The sequence below is a fragment of the Protomyctophum parallelum genome (assembly GCF_964188405.1).
Source record: "Protomyctophum parallelum genome assembly, chromosome: 1".
Classification (NCBI taxonomy): Eukaryota; Metazoa; Chordata; class Actinopteri; order Myctophiformes; family Myctophidae; genus Protomyctophum; species Protomyctophum parallelum.
In genome coordinates this window covers 27,416,149-27,438,361 of record NC_139697.1, presented here as the reverse complement: position 1 = coordinate 27,438,361, position 22,213 = coordinate 27,416,149, and the positions used below count along the sequence as shown (strand labels likewise).

Below are 22,213 nucleotides of genomic sequence, written 5' to 3'. Positions count from 1 at the left end.
CGTACCCGCTTATGCCTGCATCTTTTGTCTCAATGGCAAATAGAGCTCTAAATCAACTCACTTTTTTAATACTGGTTTATATATCAACGTCATAACAATCTGTGGCAAACCTCTGAGGTCGCCTCATGGCACACGTGCAGCGGTTGACCTTCCGCTGTGATAATAAATACAGCACATCCCCCAGGACCAATTCTCTCCATTCAGTTAGGATTTAATCTGTAGAAATCTCTCTCTCCATTCATTCAAAAGAGGATCACGTGTGTCTTCCCTAGTGCAGTGGTTCCCAAAGTGGGGCCCGGGGACACCCAGGGGGTCCTTGAGGGAGTTCCAGAGGGTCTCCCAGCTAAATGATAGTTAGGAACCAAAATGGGACCTTATGGGTCTGTAACTCAGTGTGATACTGACCATGATACTGGTCCCAGGATAGTGACCATGATACTGGCCCCAGGATACTGACCATGATACTGGTCCCAGGATAGTGACCATGATACTGGCCCCAGGATAGTGACCATGATACTGGACCCAGGATACTGACCATGATACTGGCCCCAGGATACTGACCATGATACTGGCATCAGGATACTGACCATGATACTGGCATCAGGATACTGACCATGATACTGACATCAGGATACTGACCATGATACTGGCCCCAGGATACTGACCATGATACTGACATCAGGATACTGACCATGATACTGACATCAGGATACTGACCATGATACTGACATCAGGATACTGACCATGATACTGGCCCCAGGATACTGACCATGATACTGGCCCCAGGATACTGACCATGATACTGACATCAGGATACTGACCATGATACTGGCCCCAGGATACTGACATCAGGATACTGACCATGATACTGACATCAGGATACTGACCATGATACTGGCCCCAGGATACTGGCCATGATACTGAAACCAGGATACTGAAACAAGGATACTGACCAGGATACTGACCATGATACTGGCCCCAGGATACTGGCCATGATACTGAAACCAGGATACTGAAACAAGGATACTGACCAGGATACTGACCATGATACTGGCCCCAGGATACTGACCATGATACTGGCCCCAGGATACTGGCCCCAGGATACTGACCATGATACTGGCCCCAGGATACTGACCATGATACTGGCCCCAGGATACTGGCCCCAGGATACTGACCATGATACTGACATCAGGATACTGACCATGATACTGACATCAGGATACTGACCATGATACTGACATCAGGATACTGACCATGATACTGACATCAGGATACTGACCATGATACTGACATCAGGATACTGACCATGATACTGACATCAGGATACTGACCATGATACTGGCCCCAGGATACTGACCATGATACTGACATCAGGATACTGACCATGATACTGGCCCCAGGATACTGACCATGATACTGGCCCCAGGATACTGGCCATGATACTGAAACCAGGATACTGAAACAAGGATACTGACCAGGATACTGACCATGATACTGGCCCCAGGATACTGACCATGATACTGGCCCCAGGATACTGGCCCCAGGATACTGACCATGATACTAGCCCCAGGATACTGACCATGATACTGGCCCCAGGATACTGACCATGATACTGACATCAGGATACTGACCATGAAACTGACATCAGGATACTGACCATGATACTGACATCAGGATACTGACCATGATACTGGCCCCAGGATAGTGACCATGATACTGACATTAGGATACTGACCATGATACTGACATCAGGATACTGACCATGAAACTGACATCAGGATACTGACCATGATACTGACATCAGGATACTGACCATGAAACTGACATCAGGATACTGACCATGATACTGGCATCAGGATACTGACCATGATACTGGCCCCAGGATACTGACCATGATACTGGCCCCAGGATACTGACCATGATACTGACATCAGGATACTGACCATGATACTGACATCAGGATACTGACCATGATACTGACATCAGGATACTGACCATGATACTGACATCAGGATACTGACCATGATACTGGCCCCAGGATACTGGCCATGATACTGAAACCAGGATACTGAAACAAGGATACTGACCAGGATACTATATATATATATATATATATATATATATATAGTGGCCCTCTCAATCGTCAAAGTTGCCCACCCCTGCTCCAGATACTCTCCAAGAATGAAAGAAAAAACGGAAAACTATAAATTATTTAACATTTGATTTTACAGTATTATTATTACAAGCCGTGCATATCCACGGACAGTTTTCAAATCAGCCTCATGGTGGCTACAACAGGCCATCCTCACACACACACACACACACACACCCAAACAAACATGTTTAAATTACTCCTAAACATTTTGCCAAACATCACACATCACACTCTCCTATCCTCCTGGTGGAGGATAGGAGAGTATGTCTGTTGTATGTCTGCATGTACAGTATTATTATTACAAGTTGCGTCTCTCTCTCTCTCACACACACACACACACACACACACACACACACACACACACAGTGCAACATTCTGTAAAATAACAAACATATGAGTTCCAACTTCCAGGGCCCTAATGAATTACTACTGCAAAAATCTTGGTGTTGTGAGGTTAATTACATGGATTTAGTAATTAATATATTCATTATGAATTCATTAAAATTAATAATGTATTAATAATAAAAAACAACGCTTTTCTGAAACCTGTTAGGCTTACTCTGTCATATTAGTATAAAAGGTAGGTGGCTCGCGCACATCCAGTTCTTGTCTGGTGCTGGACTAAGGTAAGTACAATGTAGAGAGGAGAGTCCGCACACAGATTTGCTCCAAGGTGTTTGCTTTTTTATTATTATTATTATTATTATTATTATTATTATTATTATTATTATTTTTTTATGGTGTTTTGAATAAAAAAGCAAACACCTTGGAGCAAATCTGTGTGCGGACTCTCCTCTCTACATTACTCTGTCATATTATCTCGTGGGTAAATAGACCAAACTGAGCTCATTCTAATAAAAAAAGTGTCCATCCATCTGATGTAGGTCGAAATCATACTGTAAAAAAATAGGTCGAAATCGATCCTCCTTTGGTCACGTGTCCCGTTGTGGCACTGAAATTTGTAACCTATCGAATTCTGCGTCTACAGAGGTCAATGTGTTCACTGGAAAGATTTTAGTTTTTATTTGGGGTGTTTATTAGGTCTTTAAATATAGGGTAGCCAAGAAATATATCCAATGTATTAATATGTAGGCTATACAATTTATAGGCCTATATACAGTGGGTTATATAATATTATACAACTTACAACTGTAACAGTCAGTGTATATGTTTTCTTTTCCCTTTTTACCTCCTTTATGATGATTTCCTGTTATTTGGTGTATATTTGTACGTCTCTACATGTTATGATGAATTGAACAAGGTGGACCCTCTTGTAAACAAGTGTAGTGCTTTATTGGGTCGTCCACTCACTGGTAATAGTTTTTGTATTGAGTTGTGCTTGAAATGTACTGTAATTCTGAAAACTGTTAATAAATACTTCAATCAATCAATCAAACAGTGACACATTTTCCACCTATGGCCTATTGCAACACAGCGACCTCTGCAGGCACGGTATTCACAAGGTCACCAATGTCTCCGTGACACCGGGATGAACTGGATTAACGGTCGCCCACTGTTTGCCAAGTCAGTCGGCAGCCAGCGGAAATAATAACCGTAGATCTTCACCAGACAAACACACGTCGAATGTGGCGGTCGTGACACAGAACCGAGGCTCCACTGAATCATTTCAGGATACAGTAGCCTTTGTGTTTTTATTCCGTTTTTTTTCGCATCCATGAACTAGCTTCTTTTTTTTTTTTTTTTAGATAATAATAAAGAAGAATAAACAATGATTTCCCCGTGGGACCGCTGGTACTCGACCAGCTGCTGCCTTTGCTGTCACGTACGGACGGGCACCATTATTCTGGGAATATGGTATATGGTAAGAAAAAAATTATAAACATTATTGTGTCAAATGCATATAGATCTTTTAGAGATATAGGCTAAAGTTATTTAAAAAATGCAATTGTTGGAGAAGAGGAGGGAGGGATTCCCCCTATTGTTTATTACCGAGCACACATTCTTCTGCATGGCCATGACCAGTAAATCTCTAAAAGCCCAATTTAGCTTGTAGCCTACTTGATCAGCTAATAATTTAGAATGACAAGCAGTAAATGTTTTTCTAAATGTCTAAATGAAGAGTTTGCTTCCGCTTTTAGACTGCAGGGAAGCCAGGGATAACCCCTGAGTCTTAAAAAGAATGCATTAAGCCAGGTAAATCCTTGACCCTTACGTCACTACCCGTTTTGGGATTCTATTAATATATTGTTCAGCAATATCTTCACAGGTTGAGGGCAGAAAAGCTCTTCGTGCCTATCATGTAATATTGTATGAGATATAATTTTGTATTTTGGATATGGTAATATATGATATGGTATATAGGCATAATTTCCCATTCCTGATTTTAAAGGCTGCATTACAGTAAAGTGATGTAATTTTCTGAATTTACCTGGCTGTTCTAAGATGTTATATTATTCAGTTATCTTTGTGAAAAGCACAAAGACCAACACAATATTGATAGAGCTATATATATATATCCTCAGATCGATTTGAACCATCTGCTCCTCTTTTCAAGAAATTAAAAATTGTCTGTCTCTGAGGTAAATTCTTTACAGATATGTATATTTGTGTACACATGGTTTTAATTTTCTTTTCTTTTAATTAATTCATTTGAATTAATTAATTATTCATTCATTTGAATTAAAAGGCATATTCATTCATATGCCTGCCACATGTCAATCCAAGGACCTGCACATACCTTATTGTGTACTTCCCTTAGGCAGTTCTCAATAGGATATAGATAGAGGGTCTTTGGAATGCTGTTGATTCTAGACTGAAATCTCTATCTCTTCTAGTCTTTAATGCAAACTACAAACAAACACTCTTATCCAAAACGTAGTTTAATTCACAGTTGGCTGAGTAGATCTGCAGATGAGTTATTATGACTGTAATATAAAATATTGCTTGTTTTATATATATATATATATATATATATACACTTATGCATATACTGTATGTATGTACTGCATGTAATTTTGTATTTAAGCATATCTATTTGAATGTATTACTGGTATTATTTTGTTTATATTTAATGTCTGATTCTTCGATAATCCTTTCGGCTTTTAACTTCTCTTGCACAATATTAATATGTATGAATTTCTTTTTCCTGTTTTTAACATTTTTTATGTGGGAATAAAAACCTAAAACCTAAAAACCTATATATACAGTATATGATTGTGACCCTCACCCATCCCTATACATCAAATCATCACACAGCTCAATTGCAGTAGCTTTACTTTTACTGGATGATTTAACCCATGATTGTTATTATCTGTTAGATCTGTCATTGTGTACTCTCTTCAGCTCATTGTAAGCTTTTTAAATTAACTAACTTTACATTATGTTTCATCACTAAAGGTGACTGAATAACCCTAACCCTTGAATCGGTTAAAGAGTGATTCCACTCCATTTAACTTCACTTAATTTTCTTCACTATTCCCACAGCTCATAAATGCAGTTGTCCTAATTATCCTGCTGTCGGCTCTCAACGACCCAGTCCAGTACCGCTACCATCTGACCAGCACCGAGTTGGGCACCGACATAGATGTTATGGACGATGCAAGTGAGTGTCTCTCTAATCCCATGCTTTCCTAATGTCAAATCATTAATAAAATAATAATAGCAATCATAATAATAGTAGTAATAGAGCGCCAAAGTCCTGACGTCACTCTCTCGTCCCCTCGATTCCCCTGGTTCAACGGAAGTAATTTCTCTATGGAGAATAACATGGGCTCATCTTAAAATATAAGCATTGTGGTCCAAAAATAAACAAGCTGTCTCTGCGTTATTGACAGGGAGGTGTCTCTGTATCGTTTGCGACAGTCAGTCATTCATATTATATGATAGTCTGTTTCTAGCGAAAATGTAACTAATTAAGTAGCAGTAACAGTCTCAGTCAGTCAGTTGATTCTTCATATCCATATGAGTGAAGCGGCCTGGATGATTTGTTTATTTTTCAAACACAGTTCTTATATGAGGCGGTCTAAAATCCCCCTATGGGGATTACAATGCAAATAAAAAGTACATGTACCCGCAGATCTGCGCCCTCTACTAATATTGACGTCAGACTTCGGTGCTCTATATTAAAGGTCTCAATGATTTATTGTGCAACAAGATCAAGTTATTGCAGAAACACCCTACCCATTCAAGTTGTATTGATTTCTAGAATTATTCATGAATGTACCGGTGCATGGTTAATGAGGTGGAGCATTTTAATGTGCAATAGCAGATTTCACTTACAGTACATAAGGTACTGTATGTACATGTGGGACAGTCTGGCATGGAGTGTACTGTATGCCCACATTATTGTATAGGCTACATAACATAACTACATACTTTATAATATCTCTTCTATGTTGGAACCAATTTTTGGGTCGCAGACCTATTTTTATTGGTCACGAGTAAAAAAAGAATCACACCCGTGTGAACCGAGTGGTGCAACTCCCCTCTCTCTCTCTCTCTCTCTCTCTATCAACAGTGCAGCACTGTCTCTCTCTCTCCGTTTCTGGCGCCCCTACTGGCCCCTACTGGTACATACTAGACGGACACAGAGTCACAGACATTGCTGTTCTTTGGAGTGGTTGCACCACTCAAAAATCACATTTTCATACATTAAAAACATTCAATTCCAAAATAATTTCATAAATGAGTAAATAAATACAATAAAATTGGGAGTATATAGTGATGTTGCCATTATTCAACCTGAAAGAAAGGAAGAAAAGAAAGAAAGAAAGAAAGACATGCACATCCAACCCAAACTTGGGCAGGTGCCGAGCGGGGAGCAGTATACAAAGAAATAAAGACGCTCGCACACTGAGGGCTCCCATGCTGTGATAGAGGCCTGTATTGCACCATAAGGTGACCCCATGCTGTGATAGAGGCCTTTATTGCACCATAAGGTGACCCGATGCTGTGATAGAGGCCTGTATTGCACCATAAGGTGACCCCATGCTGTGATAGAGGCCTGTATTGCACCATAAGGTGACCCCATGCTGTGATAGAGGCCTTTATCACAGTCACCATAAGGTGACCCGATGCTGTGATAGAGGCCTGTATTGCACCATAAGGTGACCCCATGCTGTGATAGAGGCCTTTATCACAGTCACCATAAGGTGACCCGATGCTGTGATAGAGGCCTGTATTGCACCATAAGGTGACCCGATGCTGTGATAGAGGCCTGTATTGCACCATAAGGTGACCCGATGCTGTGATAGAGGCCTTTATTACACCATAAGGTGACCCGATGCTGTGATAGAGGCCTTTATTACACCATAAGGTGACCCGATGCTGTGATAGAGGCCTTTATTACACCATAAGGTGACCCCATGCTGTGATAGAGGCCTTTATTGCACCATAAGGTGACCCCATGCTGTGATAGAGGCCTGTATTGCACCATAAGGTGACCCCATGCTGTGATAGAGGCCTGTATTGCACCATAAGGTGACCCGATGCTGTGATAGAGGCCTTTATTGCACCATAAGGTGACCCCATGCTGTGATAGAGGCCTTTATTGCACCATAAGGTGACCCGATGCTGTGATAGAGGCCTTTATTGCACCATAAGGTGACCCCATGCTGTGATAGAGGCCTTTATTGCACCATAAGGTGACCCCATGCTGTGATAGAGGCCTTTATTGCACCATAAGGTGACCCCATGCTGTGATAGAGGCCTGTATTGCACCATAAGGTGACCCCATGCTGTGATAGAGGCCTGTATTGCACCATAAGGTGACCCGATGCTGTGATAGAGGCCTGTATTGCACCATAAGGTGACCCCATGCTGTGATAGAGGCCTTTATTGCACCATAAGGTGACCCGATGCTGTGATAGAGGCCTGTATTACACCATAAGGTGACCCCATGCTGTGATAGAGGCCTGTATTGCACCATAAGGTGACCCCATGCTGTGATAGAGGCCTTTATTGCACCATAAGGTGACCCGATGCTGTGATAGAGGCCTGTATTACACCATAAGGTGACCCCATGCTGTGATAGAGGCCTTTATTGCACCATAAGGTGACCCCATGCTGTGATAGAGGCCTGTATTGCACCATAAGGTGACCCCATGCTGTGATAGAGGCCTTTATTGCACCATAAGGTGACCCCATGCTGTGATAGAGGCCTGTATTGCACCATAAGGTGACCCCATGCTGTGATAGAGGCCTGTATTGCACCATAAGGTGACCCCATGCTGTGATAGAGGCCTTTATTGCACCATAAGGTGACCCGATGCTGTTATAGAGGGCAGGCCTGTATTGCACCATAAGGTGACTGTGATGTTTCGACCACAATGCTCTTCCTCAGACGTCTGAGGTAAAATAGCAGACCCACAAGCTCACAGATAGTATCTAAAGCTGAATTTAAAAAGTACAGTATTTATTTTCCTCTGAGATGTAGCGGAGTTACATAAAGACTGCGTGTTTTAGCCATGGATTTGCTCAGAGTGTCATGTCGTCATCATTAAGCACACGCAAAACGTCACATGAAGAACAACCATGGAGTCACTGCTGGGAAATTAACTGAAAATATATCTATTCTAAACCCAGATTTTAGAACCTACACTATAACTAACTTAATCTTGCTCATGTAGGTTAATCGATTAGTTTTTTTGTTTGTTTGTTTGCTTTGTTATTCTTTCTCAGTGAATCGACACAAGATAACCATATCTACGCCAGAGTAAATATGCATTACAACCCCAGATCCCCATTTGATATGTTATCTATTGGACTCCAAGCTACACTGTAAAATCCTCAGTGTTACTTTAACTCTGAGAGTGTACTACTATGGGTCAAATTGGGTTCCTTTTCTACACTCAGATGTACATACCTATTATTATCAATCATTAACCTGAAGGCCCCCTGGAATCAGTGTGGTTTTTGTCGACTAAAACTATGACGACAAATGTTCGTCGACTACCTTTTTCCAGTGACGTAAACTAAATGGAAACTAAATGAAAACTAAGCTATGATGACTAAAACTATGGCTAAATGTATTGACAATTTCGTCAACAGCTAAAAACTAGACTAAAATGCTAGGAAGGGGACTAGTGGACAAGAGATCCAGTATAAGTCATTTTACACTTGGTTGCATGCTGAAAATAGCAGTGTAAAATCAGTCATTACGACAACATCAAGGCCCGCCAAAATACATTTTAGTCGACTAAATCTACAGTTGATTTAATCTAATGACATTTAGTCAACTAAAACTAGACTAACACTAAAACATTCCAAGTGACTAAACTGTGACTAAAACTAAATGAAAACGTTTCAAGAGACTATGACTAAAACTAAAGTAAAATGTTCTGCCAAAAACAACACTGCCTGGAATACCCCCAATGACCCACCAAGGTCCCAGGGCCACATGTTGAAAACCAGTGATTATATTGATCAACGATCAATGACTCTTACTTAACCATACAGTAAGAATATTAGTTAAGGTTCACTGGACAAAATTGATTGAGATGTAATCCATATTTCTGTAATAGAAAGCTCAAACATCATTCTAGGAGTGGGACAGCAGATATTAATAGCCGATTTTGGACGATGTTACAAATGAAATGGCACCTACTTAAGTGTGTGAAAATGTAGAAATCCAATTGTCTTGGTATCCATAGAAACAGCACCCTGTACTGACTTGTTAAACATGTGCACGACTGAAGAGCGGTCAATAAAATGACGTGTTTATGGGGAAGAAAGGTTGCAGATTCAAAATCCATAAAGTACCATGTTGGGAAGTTGTTATAGCTTTACATATCTAGTGTTCTTCTTTTTGTTCTTTTTACAAAGTTTGAATACTCCTCTCTGAGGCTTAGAGAGAGCCATCAGTCAGTTTAGAAAACAGAGGGGTGCCATTAAATGGTCTGCAGTCCGTCCTGAATAACAATTATTCACTGTCAGCTGTAATGTCTGTTTTGCCCCAAGACAGTTTGAGAGCTACAGTAGGCTAATAATAGCAAAGGTACTTGAATTGTGTATTTGTTTTAAGGTGTACAGTACATCCCACAAGTGTATTATTGAGATCAGTGATTCCCAAAGTGAGGTCCGTGGACCCACAGGGGTTCCCCAGCAGTTTGGAACCAAATGGACCCTTATGGGTCTGTAACTCTGAGAGTGTACAATTGGAACCGAATGGACCATTTGTACACTCTCAGAGTTAAACTAACATTGATTTTACAATATAAACTGCAGTACCAGAGATAGAAATGCCATTAAATGGGGGTCCGTATACTAATGCATGTCAAACTGGGGGGTCCTTGAAATTAAAACGGGTTGAGAATCACTGCTAGAGCCGTAAAAACCTTCTCTTATGGGGGTCCCTGGCATGTCTTTTCAAATGGGGGCTAATTAGTGTAAATTTGGGGGTCCAAGCTACACTTAACTACACTACACTACTGTATATGGGCACGTTCGGAAATAGCACACTGAGCGCACTGTGCAAATGCAAACTAATACGCGAGTGCGCTCCCAGTGCGCATTTCCGAACGCACCCTACATATTATGTTTCATAACATTATTTTACTTTGTTTTTCCTTCCCCTACAGACATATGCATAGCCACCGCAATATCTTTGCTGATGATCCTTATATGTGGCATGGCAACATATGGTGCATACAAGGTAATGAAAACTGCCATATAGAAATGTTCGCAAGAAAACTTGAATTAGATGCCGAGGACGTTGACCAAATAAATTCTGTATTCATCTCTCTCTCTCTCTCTCTCCAAAGCAACATGCAGCCTGGATCATCCCATTCTTCTGCTACCAACTCTTTGACTTTGCCCTTAACACATTGGTTGCCATTAGCGTGGTGGTGTATCCCAACACAGTGCAGGACTACCTACAGCAGCTGGTGAGTGAGACATTATACGATATGATATAATAAGTATGTCTAGGACTGAGCTAATGTGATCCTGTGGCCTGAGATCTCCCTCCACGTCAAACAAAACATTTGAATAGGGCTGCAATCAAACCCTTAGATCTCCATGGAGCTGGCCTATTCTGACATTCCATTATGTTGATCCTTCCTCACCCGTCCTTCCTCTTCGATGTCTCCCTTTGGACTAATACATGTCCATTTAAACTCTAGACGGGCCTGCCCCAAAGTGATTACTGAATAACAACTGGTAAAAGTAGAGTTCTTAAGAGGCCCGAAAAGTAAGGCCCAGCCCTACCTGGGCCCTCATCAAACCCTGTACAGATACTGCCCCCTCTGCCACCCTTAGATCTCCATATATGGAGCTGACCTGTTCTGACATTCCATATGTTGATCTGACCTCATCAAACCCTGTACACTCAAAACACGCCCCATATATGGCCAGTACAGAATTCATTCCATATGTTGATCTGACCCCCCCATGCCAAAGCGCCAGCAGTCTGCCGTCACCCAGGTGGATGCGTGCACGACTTACTGGTTTGGGTTTTATTACAATTTATAATTAATTATAATTGATTAGAATCGATTAACTACTACACCTCTATGTGAGAGTAACTGACAGTGTATAAAATGTACTCTCTGAGAGCTAAAGGAACACTGAGGATTGTGCTTCATAGCACAGCAGAGGCCAAGTAAGCGAGCTGCACTTATTTTCTGGCCTGACAAATCTCTCTCCTTCTCTCTCTCTTCCTTAAAATCCATTGTCTGGCCCAGCCGGGGACGTTCCCTTACAAAGAGGACATCATGTCCACCAACAACGTGTGCCTAGTCTTTGCGGTGCTGCTTTTCGTGGGCTGCATCCTTTCCTTCAAGGTAAGGCTCCACTCTCTCCTCATCCCGACAACCCTCTGCTGTTGTTCAGACGCATCACATCACTCTCAGTACAAACAAGCAGAATACCGGGTGCATGGCTCACGAAGAATCACTGTTAAAGAGAGAGATAGCCAGCACTCCAGTGAGATACACGCTGTGGAAGGCTTGGCGCCGAAACACGTCCGTGTTTTGATTATCCGTGCTGCACAATGCAATAAATGTACCATGAATGGACTTTGGAGTGCTGGCTATCTCTCTCTTTAACAGACCTGGATATGATTAATCACGTGTGTTTTTTTTAGCAAAGAAATTTAACACAAGGCCTCGAGGAAGTGTCCCTGTGTTGAAATGCACACTGTAGCCGAGGAATCGATGGTTGTGATACTTGAGCGCCTTGCACGAGCTGATGCGCGCGCGCACGCGCACACACACACACACACACACACACACACACACACACACACACACACACACACACACACACACACACACACACACACACACACACACACACACACACACACACACACACACACACACACACACACACACACACACACACACACACACACACACACACACACACACACACACACACACACACACACACACACACACACACACACTCTTAAGATTGAATCAATATTATATCCAGCACGAACCACCAAGCAGTAGTAGAGTCTCACGCCATGCCCATCTGGAAGGACCATAAGTACGGACATGGAGGAGATGATGAATCCGCCACTGCCCCCGCCCCAACGTCCGTCATTGGTTGCTTTTAATAGGATGAACACATGCAGTCAGAGAGCCTGCACAGCACGGACAGACAACAGGAAACACACTGACTGTCTGCAGTCAGGCTGGTGATTCCTCTTAATGCATGCGTGACTCGCCAGTCAGACTCCGCGCAGGGGGGCGGAGATGGGACAGGAATTTTGCGGTCATCTGTACAATCATATCAAGTCATTTCTCAGCGCTGTCATTCTCGCCCCAGTTGAGTTGGAAAATATTCAATGCCGTTATTGTCCAACGTCAGAGCTAAGGTTAGGTTTTGATAGGATAGGAGAAGACCGCAGGAAAATGACCCACGTAGAAAAGACGTCATGGTCTATGTCCCACTAAGCATATAGGAGACCTTTATGAATCATATCAGCATTAACGATGTTGTCACAAACCAATTGACAACATTGTCAAAAACCAATTTCCTGTTCTACCCCAGTTTTAACCCATTTAGACCCATTTAAGTCGATTCTACAAAATGTCTTCTAAATCCTGACGGTTTTCTGAAAAACTCATGTTTCTATGTCAGTGGTTCTCAAACCATTTCATGTCAAGGACCCCCACAAATCATATGTATTTGGCCACCGACCCCCATCTGAAAGAATTGTAATGGAAATCTGTTTGGACATAAGCTCAAAAGACAAATCACAATAATGAATAATGAGACAACACAAGAATTCGGAGTTATAGAGTATAAGGATTTACTCGAGTAAAGGAGACAAGACTTACACGAACCTGTATCATGTATTGGAAACCCTAGTCTGGCTCCCAGAAGGACAAGACAGGACAGCCTTTATAGCTCTCTCTCACACAGACAACCCCCCAACATATAGCCACAAGGCATTCACCAAATGGGACAGTGACGTCATAAAACAATCAGCACAGGGCACAGCACCAAACTAATCTTGGAGTATTATTACATGTTTATCTCTAAATTTCCACGACAGTATAAAAATGCTTAAAACACCAAAAGGGGTTCCCGTTCGGAATGGATTAAAGATGTTGTCAAAGACTAAACCCGGTTTTAAACCCGATTTTAACCCCCTGTTGCGCAAGTACTGTTTCCACTACTGAGCTGATAGAGCCTGCCTGCTCTGAAGCAACACATGGAAGAAATAGAACAACAGAGCCCTGTTTCTGTCTGAGCTGTGCGCGGCTCAGCTGTGAATGCTAAGCAGTGGTGGGCAGTAACGAGGTGCATTTACTCGAGTACTAAACATTGCATAAAGGCTCAAGTAAATTATGGAGTACATTTTCTTGTTAATAGGCTATAATAATGCACTGCTGTATTGAAATTTCCCAAACAAAGTCAGACATTTACAAAACATGTTGCGAGCTTGTAGATCTGCTATTTTAACTATTTTACGGTAGTTAATTAGCGCAGGAGTCCCCCTTCCTCGAAATGTAGTGTAGTCAAAAGTACAATATTTCTCACACTCAAGTAAACTACTTTGTTACTGTCAACCACAAATACAAACAGACACGGAACCTTGAGGAAGGCATGGCTGTCTGTCAGCACACGTAACTGAACCAACAACCAGATCATCTGACAGCTGTAAACTGATCTAGAAACAGCAAACGGCCACTGGCCAGGAAGGAGAAATGGAGGAGGACTGCTCATAACGCAGACATCCCCATTACTCAGACTACGTGGCTTCACGTGCGGTTTAGGGATAGTATTGCGGCGAGTTGGACCAACACGCCATCTGAATAATACGCCATTGGAACAATGATAGTAACAGCACCGAAATGGAGACAGGATGATAAGAAAAGATCAAATAAAATAAAACTTATTTTTTTAACCCCATGTGGAAAATTCAAAGCAGCAACAACAGTAATGCCTAATATTTATGCTCCGTAGCGTGGCATTGCACGCCCAACATATCAGACCGACAAGTTGCGACACAAATAATTAATCTGGCTTCAGAATGGCACACATGAAGTAAGAGTATGTAAGCCAACATAGTCCTGACGTCACTCACTCGTTCCCTCGATTCCCCTGGTTCACAGAAGTAATTTCTCTATGGAGAATAACATGGAATCATCTCAAAATCGCTTCATATAAGCGTTAAAAATAAACAAGCTGTCTCTGCGTTATTGTCAGGGAGGTGTCTCTGTATCGTTTGCGACAGTCAGTCACTCATATATGATACAGTCTGTTTCTTGCGAAAATGTAACTAATTCAGTAGCAGTAACGAGTAAATGGATGACATGTTTATTTTTCAAACTGTTATTATATGAGGCGATCTAAAATCCCCGCTATGGGGATTACAATGCAAATAAAGTACATTAACTCGTGGATTTGCACCCTCTACCGATATTGACGTCAGACTTCGGTGCTCTATAATCAAGGACCAATTAATGCCTAAATTGTTGAAGAGAAGTTATAGTGAAAATAAAAGCAGAGAATAATGCAGAGGGGGAAATATTAAACAGGCTAGTGGCTACAGATAATACAGCTGTAGCACTTTGTATTATTATGTCCCAGGATTTTAAGTCATAATCAGGTTTTTTTATCTCCAAAAACAAAGAGGACATTTTGAACAGAGGAGCAGGTGGTATGAGGAGTATAATAATAGATTCCATGCTGAATTGTTGGATATATACTTCCTGTTAAAAATAAGTATTCTTACCACCATATAAAAATAAATACTCAATATGTACAAACATATTGGCATAAATAAATATGCTTTTGATGTCAATTTGCAAAAAACTTTAAAACAAGACGATCTGTAATGTTCTACGGAGAGCTACTGTTTTGATTGATTGATTGAACATTTAATTTCACAGAATGTAGAATTTGTGCATTTCAAATAAAAGCACAAGTCAATACAAAAACTGCTGAGCACGAAACCGAAAAACACTATAGACTTGTTTACATCAGGGTCCTCCATTTTCAATTCATCAGAAATCCTTTCATCGGTCTGGTTAACATCCACGTTCTGAAACCTGGGCGGTTCTCAGTAAAGTGTGGGACTGTTTTAACCCATTCTTTTTTCTTCTTTTTTTACTTAAATTTTTATTCCACGATTTTGTTACCCAGTTTTTCTTTTCACCCAGTGCCAATTATCTAATGTAATCCTGGGCGCTACACTTCCTCTGCCAACCTGGGGGGGCAGCGGACTGACCTCATGCTTCTATGCATGAGGAGTAGCCATTCTGTGGCGGGAACCCCTTTTGGAGTTTTAAGCATTATGTTATACTTTAGCTTGTGAAAAAAATAGCAGATCTACAAGCTCGGCACTGAGTGCAGCGCTATGAGCTTGTAGGTCTGCTATTTTTGAAAAATCTTTGCTTCTGGAACATATTTTCAGATGGGGGTCGGTGGCCAATTACATATAATGACATGAAATATTGAGCACCACTGATACAGAAACATAGGTATTTCAGAAAAGGGTTAGAATTTAGAAGACATTTTTTAAATTTCGACGTCAGGCCTAAGTGAAGCACAGCGCTGGACATTAGTGTCAGAAATGTTAATTGGACCTCAATATGTTCCCTTTACAGTAGAGATGTCTGTCTGTCTGTCAGTCAGCCCAGCAGGGTAGTCAGTAGACACACACACACACACACACACACACACACAAAGAACCTCCTGTTCTGTTGCCAAGTCAGACCTACCTTTCTGCAAGAAAAGCTTTACAGAGAGTAGACAGGTACTTTTTGATAGTTTAAGAACCACAATTTCTTACCATCACTATTCACAGTAAATCTGGTAATGAAATTATGCTTAAATCTAAGCAAAATATATTAATAAGAACAAGAATAAAATACAATGGAAATTCTGCCATTTTTTAAGACTTTAAAAGTCTTCATCTGTAATTTCTGAGGTCAGTTGACAGCCGTGGTGTACAGTCAGGGACGTGCACACATGGACATCAAAGGGGGCTTCAGCCCCTGCCCTTTTACCCGTCTGTAAAACAACTGCCCTCTCTAGACCATGAATGCAGCATTTACTATGGTGAAAGAAATGCTAATGCCACTCCTTTCCATGCCATGCCGGAAGGCAGCATTCAGGAGAATTGCTTTTTTTCCCGAAGTCTCCTGAACTTGAACACAGCATTTTGCGTTGAACTAATTTGTTTCTAAATCCTACATGTCATTACACACCGCATCTCCACTAGCTAGAGTGCTGGGTTGAGCCTCGTTGAGAGCTTGTAGATCAGCTATTTTTGTCCAAAAGTGCCCTCTTACGGTATTTCAGCCCCTGCCTCTCTAACACTGTGTACAGTAACACTAACATGCCAGCAGTGATGTCATTTCAACTCATGGTCTGTATATCTTCCTCCTCCCGTGGCAGGCCTATCTGATTGGCTGCGTGTGGAACTGCTACAGATATGTCAGTGGGCGGGGCACCACTGAGGTCCTCGTTTACGTCACCACCAATGACACCACGGTGAGTACCCCCCCCACCCCTCCCCCCCTCGCCTCAAGGACATAACACTTAACTGCAGCACCCTCACTCCATTGTGATAGGATGACACGGTCATATATGTATATGATGTGGGTTTACTGGCCTGTGCATAGAATACTAGGCACACATGCATGTAGTAGGCATGCTTGCATTTACACAAAAACGTTATACTTTAGACACATACGTGCACTGCATATTGTACAACATTGTACATGCGGACGTGCACACATAGACATCAAAGGGGGCTTCAGCTCCTGCCCTTTAACCCGTCTGTAAACAACTGCCCTCTCCAGACCACGAATGCAGCTTTAAACTACATGGTGAAAGAAATGCAAATGCCACTCCTCTCCTTTCCAAGGCATTTTTTCCCGAAGTCTCCTGAACTTGAACACAGCATTTTGTGTTGAACTATTTGTTTAGAAATCCATGTCGTTACACACCGCATCTCCACTAGCTAAAGAGTGCTGGGTTGCGCCCCGAAAATAGCTGATCTACAAGCTCTCAACGCGTCGCAGCGCAACGCGTTGTGAGCTTGTAGATCTGCTATTTTTGATAGTCAACGGCCAGCGCGTTCATGAGTTTGGCCCAATCCATCCCAGAATGCACTCTGTTCCTACCCGGAAGGAGGAGTGAAAACGCCTCATGCACTTTTGAGCAACTTAATGCAAGTGGATGGGAGGAGAACTCGGGTGCCGTCTCTATTCATAAACTCTAAGGTTCAGATGCACTTTGCGATGCCATCACCGTTGTGACTAGCGTGATCCAGTTGATTTTAGCTAGTGATGATCATTCAAATGAAAATTGTCATTAGTGTGCGCTCTTGACAAAAGTTAAAAAATAAATAGCTAGCTACAGTGTGACTTGCGTGCCCAGCATGACTAAATAGAGGCTATGTTTACTTTTGCATGTTATTGCAGTTCAGTGAGTTGATACCACTAAGTGCACGAGGTAAGGATTTTAGGCAACGCTTTACATTACAGTGCCTTTTCTACCGTGTACAAATTAATGCTGTGAGGCACTTTGTCATATAATATGCATGAATGAGCCTCGTAGCAGTACACCAGTGTCTCAATCATCCTCCTTAAACTTCTAGAAGAAAAAGTAATAGAGCGCCGAAGTTCTGACGTCACTCGCTCATCCCCTGGTTCTGCCTGGTTCACGGAAGTAACTTCTCTATGGAGAATAACATGGGGGTCATCTTAAAATAGTTTCATATAAGCATTGTGCTCCAAAAATAAACAAGCATGTCTCTGCGTTATTGTCAGGGAGGTGTCTCTGTTTCTAGCGAAAATGTAATTAATTCAGTAGCAGTAAAAGTAGCGTTTTCTCTCAGTTAGTTAATTCTTCATATCCATATGAGTGAAACGGCCGGGATGACATGTTTGTTTTTCTACCAATATTGACGTCAGACTTCGGTGCTCTATAAATAGACTACTAGAACCTCATTCACCTGACTGGAGACTGGAGATTTGAACAGGAAAAAAGCACTGAAATATGTAACGATAAAACATTTTTTGTTAAATGTGAGCAATGGCTCAGTTCAAAAAACAAAGCACCGCCGACTGTGCCCATGAGGTTCAGATCAGTGAGGCTCTTCTAAAATATCCATTCACTGTAATGTAAAGACTGTAAGTCTGACCACCGCTTTTTATTCATAGATTAGACATTTAGAAATGTATTGTAATCATGAGTAGAACAAAATTGTTAAATAGATACAACTTTACAGAACCCACCCACCCCCCACTCCACATGTAAAATCGGACCCTAGCTAGCCTATACCACTTTAACCCTTTCAGAATAGGAACCCCTTTTGGTGTTTTAAATATTATATTATACTTTAGCTATTGAAAAATAGCAGATCTACAAGCTCATAGGACGGCCGTGCTACGAGCTTGTAGATCTGCTATTCTTTTTGTATTGTCAAAATGTGGTGCAAATCTTTCAATATAATTTCTTTCAGAGCGAACGTTTTTAACTCAAATACAGATAATTCTGGGGGTCCTTGACATGAAAAAGGTTGAGTTTTTTTTTACAATCAGCTTCAGGTCTAAATGGGTAGACCTGCAGGTGTCTTATTTTGGTTGCGTCGTTAAAGGTGAACATTTTGCACAGACAACACAAAAACATTCTTTAAGTGGATTAACTTGTGTTTAACTACATATTGTCTAAACACATGTTTAGAGATGTTTAACTCGCTGTAATCGCATTGCCACCACTTTGTCCTGTTGGTGGTGGGCGTGGGCGAGGTGACATTGATGCTGTAGGTATAGCAGTAGACTAGGCTATAACCAAGGAGGTGAGTGGCTAGGTGGGCGGAATCACACGTCATCCTTCTTAGTGTTGACTCAGGGCTTTTGAAAAGGCTTTACAGTCTGTACAGAGTACAGTCACTCTTTCCATCTGTCCGTCCGTACCGTCCCTGGCGTATAATCCTCCAACACTCCAATACGCTAATCTCTGTCACACCCCAGAGTCCCTTAGCGTTCACCCTTGCTTTGGTGGCAACCTTCCCATGCACTTCCCCATCACAATCAGAACGGCAGCCTCACTCCCAATCGTCCGCCGTAGTCTGAAAACCCACCTCGGCCCGTAGCACTTGCCCTAGTTCCAGTCGCTCTGGATTAAGAGCGGCTGCCAAATGCCTAAATTGTATTGTAACCTTCTAGTTGAAGGTTGCCACCAAATCAAGGTGAACCGATCCGTCAGATTCCTAGACCTATCCCATAGTTAATGGTTTAATAGTATTCACTATACTTACTATATATATACTCACTATAGTACTATTCACTATACTATAATCATTATGGCACAGCCCCTTCGTTAGGGAGACTAACCTCGGAGACCACATAGAAAATATAATTTTGCTTTAAAGGTGTGACTATATATATAGATTATACACTATATCTCCATCTATACTGTAGTAGATGTTATTATGTCACAGTGTCATCTGTGTCTAGTTACTGTAATGCCTCCATGTTGCCTCAAGCTGCTTCTTCACGGTGCCTTTTTATATAAACCCATTAACCCATTTAGACCCGAGGACGATTCTACACATTTTTGTCGTTTTCAGGAGAAAAAAAACTATGTTTCTATGTCAGTGGTTCTCAAACTATTTCATGTCAAGGACACCGCCAGAATTATATGTAACTGGCTGCCAACGCCCATCTGAAAACATGTTGTTCCTTCCAGGGACCTCTCTCCCCGGAAGCAAAGATTTGAGTTTAAAACACTCTTGAAAATAATATATATTCAAAGACTTGCGCCACATGTTCAACGATTTTTCAAGAAATAGCAGATCTACAAGCTCATAGTGCGGCACTCGGTGCCGCGCTATGAGCTTGTAGATCTGCTATTTTTCAATAGCTAAAGTATAACATGATGCTTAAGTTAAAACACCAAAAGGGGTTCCTTCTCGCCCAGAATGTGTTAACATACGCAGGCTCAGGTCTCGGTCTTTTTGCCCTTCCCCCACTCGTCTCTTTTTATACCCATCCTCTTCTTTTCTGGACGCGTTACGCAATAGCCCGTGTTTGACCTAGTGATGTTAACACGCTTTCACTGCATGGTTCACAGTTCTGTCCCCCTGGGAGCATGTTCTCTCTCCCTCTGACGCGCACGCACACGCATGCGCACACACACACGCACAGTGTGTTTGACATTTATTATAGGCAAAAGAAATGTCGCGGACAGGTCGTGAGAGAACACCGACTTTTTTTACACTTCCTATAATAATTAAAAAAAACACCCTTTTCAAAAATACAAATAAACATTTCCCTAATAAAAAGACAGTGACTGTTAGCTCTATTCTGAAAAATAGCAGATCTACAAGCTCATAGCGCGGCACCGAGTCCGAGTGCTGCGCTACGAGCTTGTAGTTTGAGAACCACTTGATATAGAAACATATGTATTTCAGAAAACCGTCAGGATTTAGTAGAACTTTTTTTGGATTTCGACGTCAGGCCTATAACTAACTCTCCTCCTCTGATGTTTCAGGTCCTTCTGCCACCATATGAGGAGGCCATCGCCCTCCCACCCAAGGAGCCTCCTCCACGGTACATCGAAGCATGAGGAGACGCCCTGGCCTGGCCTCGCCGCTGGATCCTAGACCTTAACCCCCCTTAACGTGCTCCCCAGGCCCCACCACAGACCTCTACATTACTACATCTCCCCAGGCCCCACCACAGACCTCTACATTACTACATCTCCCCAGGCCTCACCACAGACCTCTACATTACTACATCTCCCCAGGCCCCACCACAGACCTCTACATTACTACATCTCCCCAGGCCCCACCACAGACCTCTACATTACTACATCTCCCCAGGCCCCACCACAGACCTCTACATTACTACATCTCCCCAGGCCTCACCACAGACCTCTACATTACTACATCTCCCCAGGCCCCACCACAGACCTCTACATTACTACATCTCCCCAGGCCCCACCACAGACCTCTACATTACTACATCTCCCCAGGCCCCACCACAGACCTCTACATTACTACATCTCCCCAGGCCCCACCACAGACCTCTACATTACTACATCTCCCCAGGCCCCACCACAGACCTCTACATTACTACATCTCCCCAGGCCCCACCACAGACCTCTACATTACTACATCTCCCCAGGCCCCACCACAGACCTCTACATTACTACATCTCCCCAGGCCCCACCACAGACCTCTACATTACTACATCTCTTTCCACTGCGGGCTCCACAAGCACTGCAAGAAAAGTCCTAATGTCTTCGAGACTGGTCTCAGACGTATGATGATATCTCCCACCCCACACCCCCTTCCTCGCCACGAGGATGGAAATCTGACAACTACACTAGACTAGATTAGGGCAGCTGTGAGCCACTGTCGTCCTCTACTCTGTCCTTCCTTATGCTCCTATACCACTCCATCCCCCCATCACAGTCCTGCCCACCCCCTTCCCCACCCCCCGCCCTGCGGTATCGCAGTGACTTTGAGATGCCCTGCTTGCCTCCCTCTCAGCAGCAGCCACTGTCCCACCACCCCCGCCCCGCGCCACGCCCAGGGGGGAAGCAGCCATGGACACACCAGTGAAGTCCCCCCATGGCACAACAATCTGCCCCCCCCCCCCCCGGTTTCAATTAGCACTT

At 42.5% G+C, this 22,213-nt stretch overlaps 1 protein-coding gene across 1 annotated transcript; it reads left to right on the top strand.

The window, feature by feature from the left end:
- The first annotated feature begins 3,700 nt into the window (after positions 1-3,700).
- laptm4b (lysosomal protein transmembrane 4 beta) lies at positions 3,701-21,417 on the top strand. Its single transcript, XM_083774172.1, has 7 exons — positions 3,701-3,977; positions 5,600-5,717; positions 10,693-10,766; positions 10,876-10,998; positions 11,797-11,895; positions 16,976-17,071; positions 21,083-21,417. Exons 1-7 carry the CDS (start codon positions 3,885-3,887, stop codon positions 21,155-21,157), a joined length of 678 nt encoding a protein of 225 aa, XP_083630298.1. The 5' UTR covers positions 3,701-3,884; the 3' UTR covers positions 21,158-21,417.
- The last annotated feature ends 796 nt before the right edge of the window (positions 21,418-22,213 follow it).

Bases quoted from the DNA above. Each gene is read 5' to 3' on its own strand.
- laptm4b (XM_083774172.1), top strand. From the start codon at position 3,885: ATGATTTCCCCGTGGGACCGCTGGTACTCGACCAGCTGCTGCCTTTGC. The intron at 5,718-10,692 runs GTGAGTGTCTCT...CTTCCCCTACAG, and splicing joins AGATGTTATGGACGATGCAA to ACATATGCATAGCCACCGCA. The intron at 10,999-11,796 runs GTGAGTGAGACA...TGTCTGGCCCAG, and splicing joins AGGACTACCTACAGCAGCTG to CCGGGGACGTTCCCTTACAA.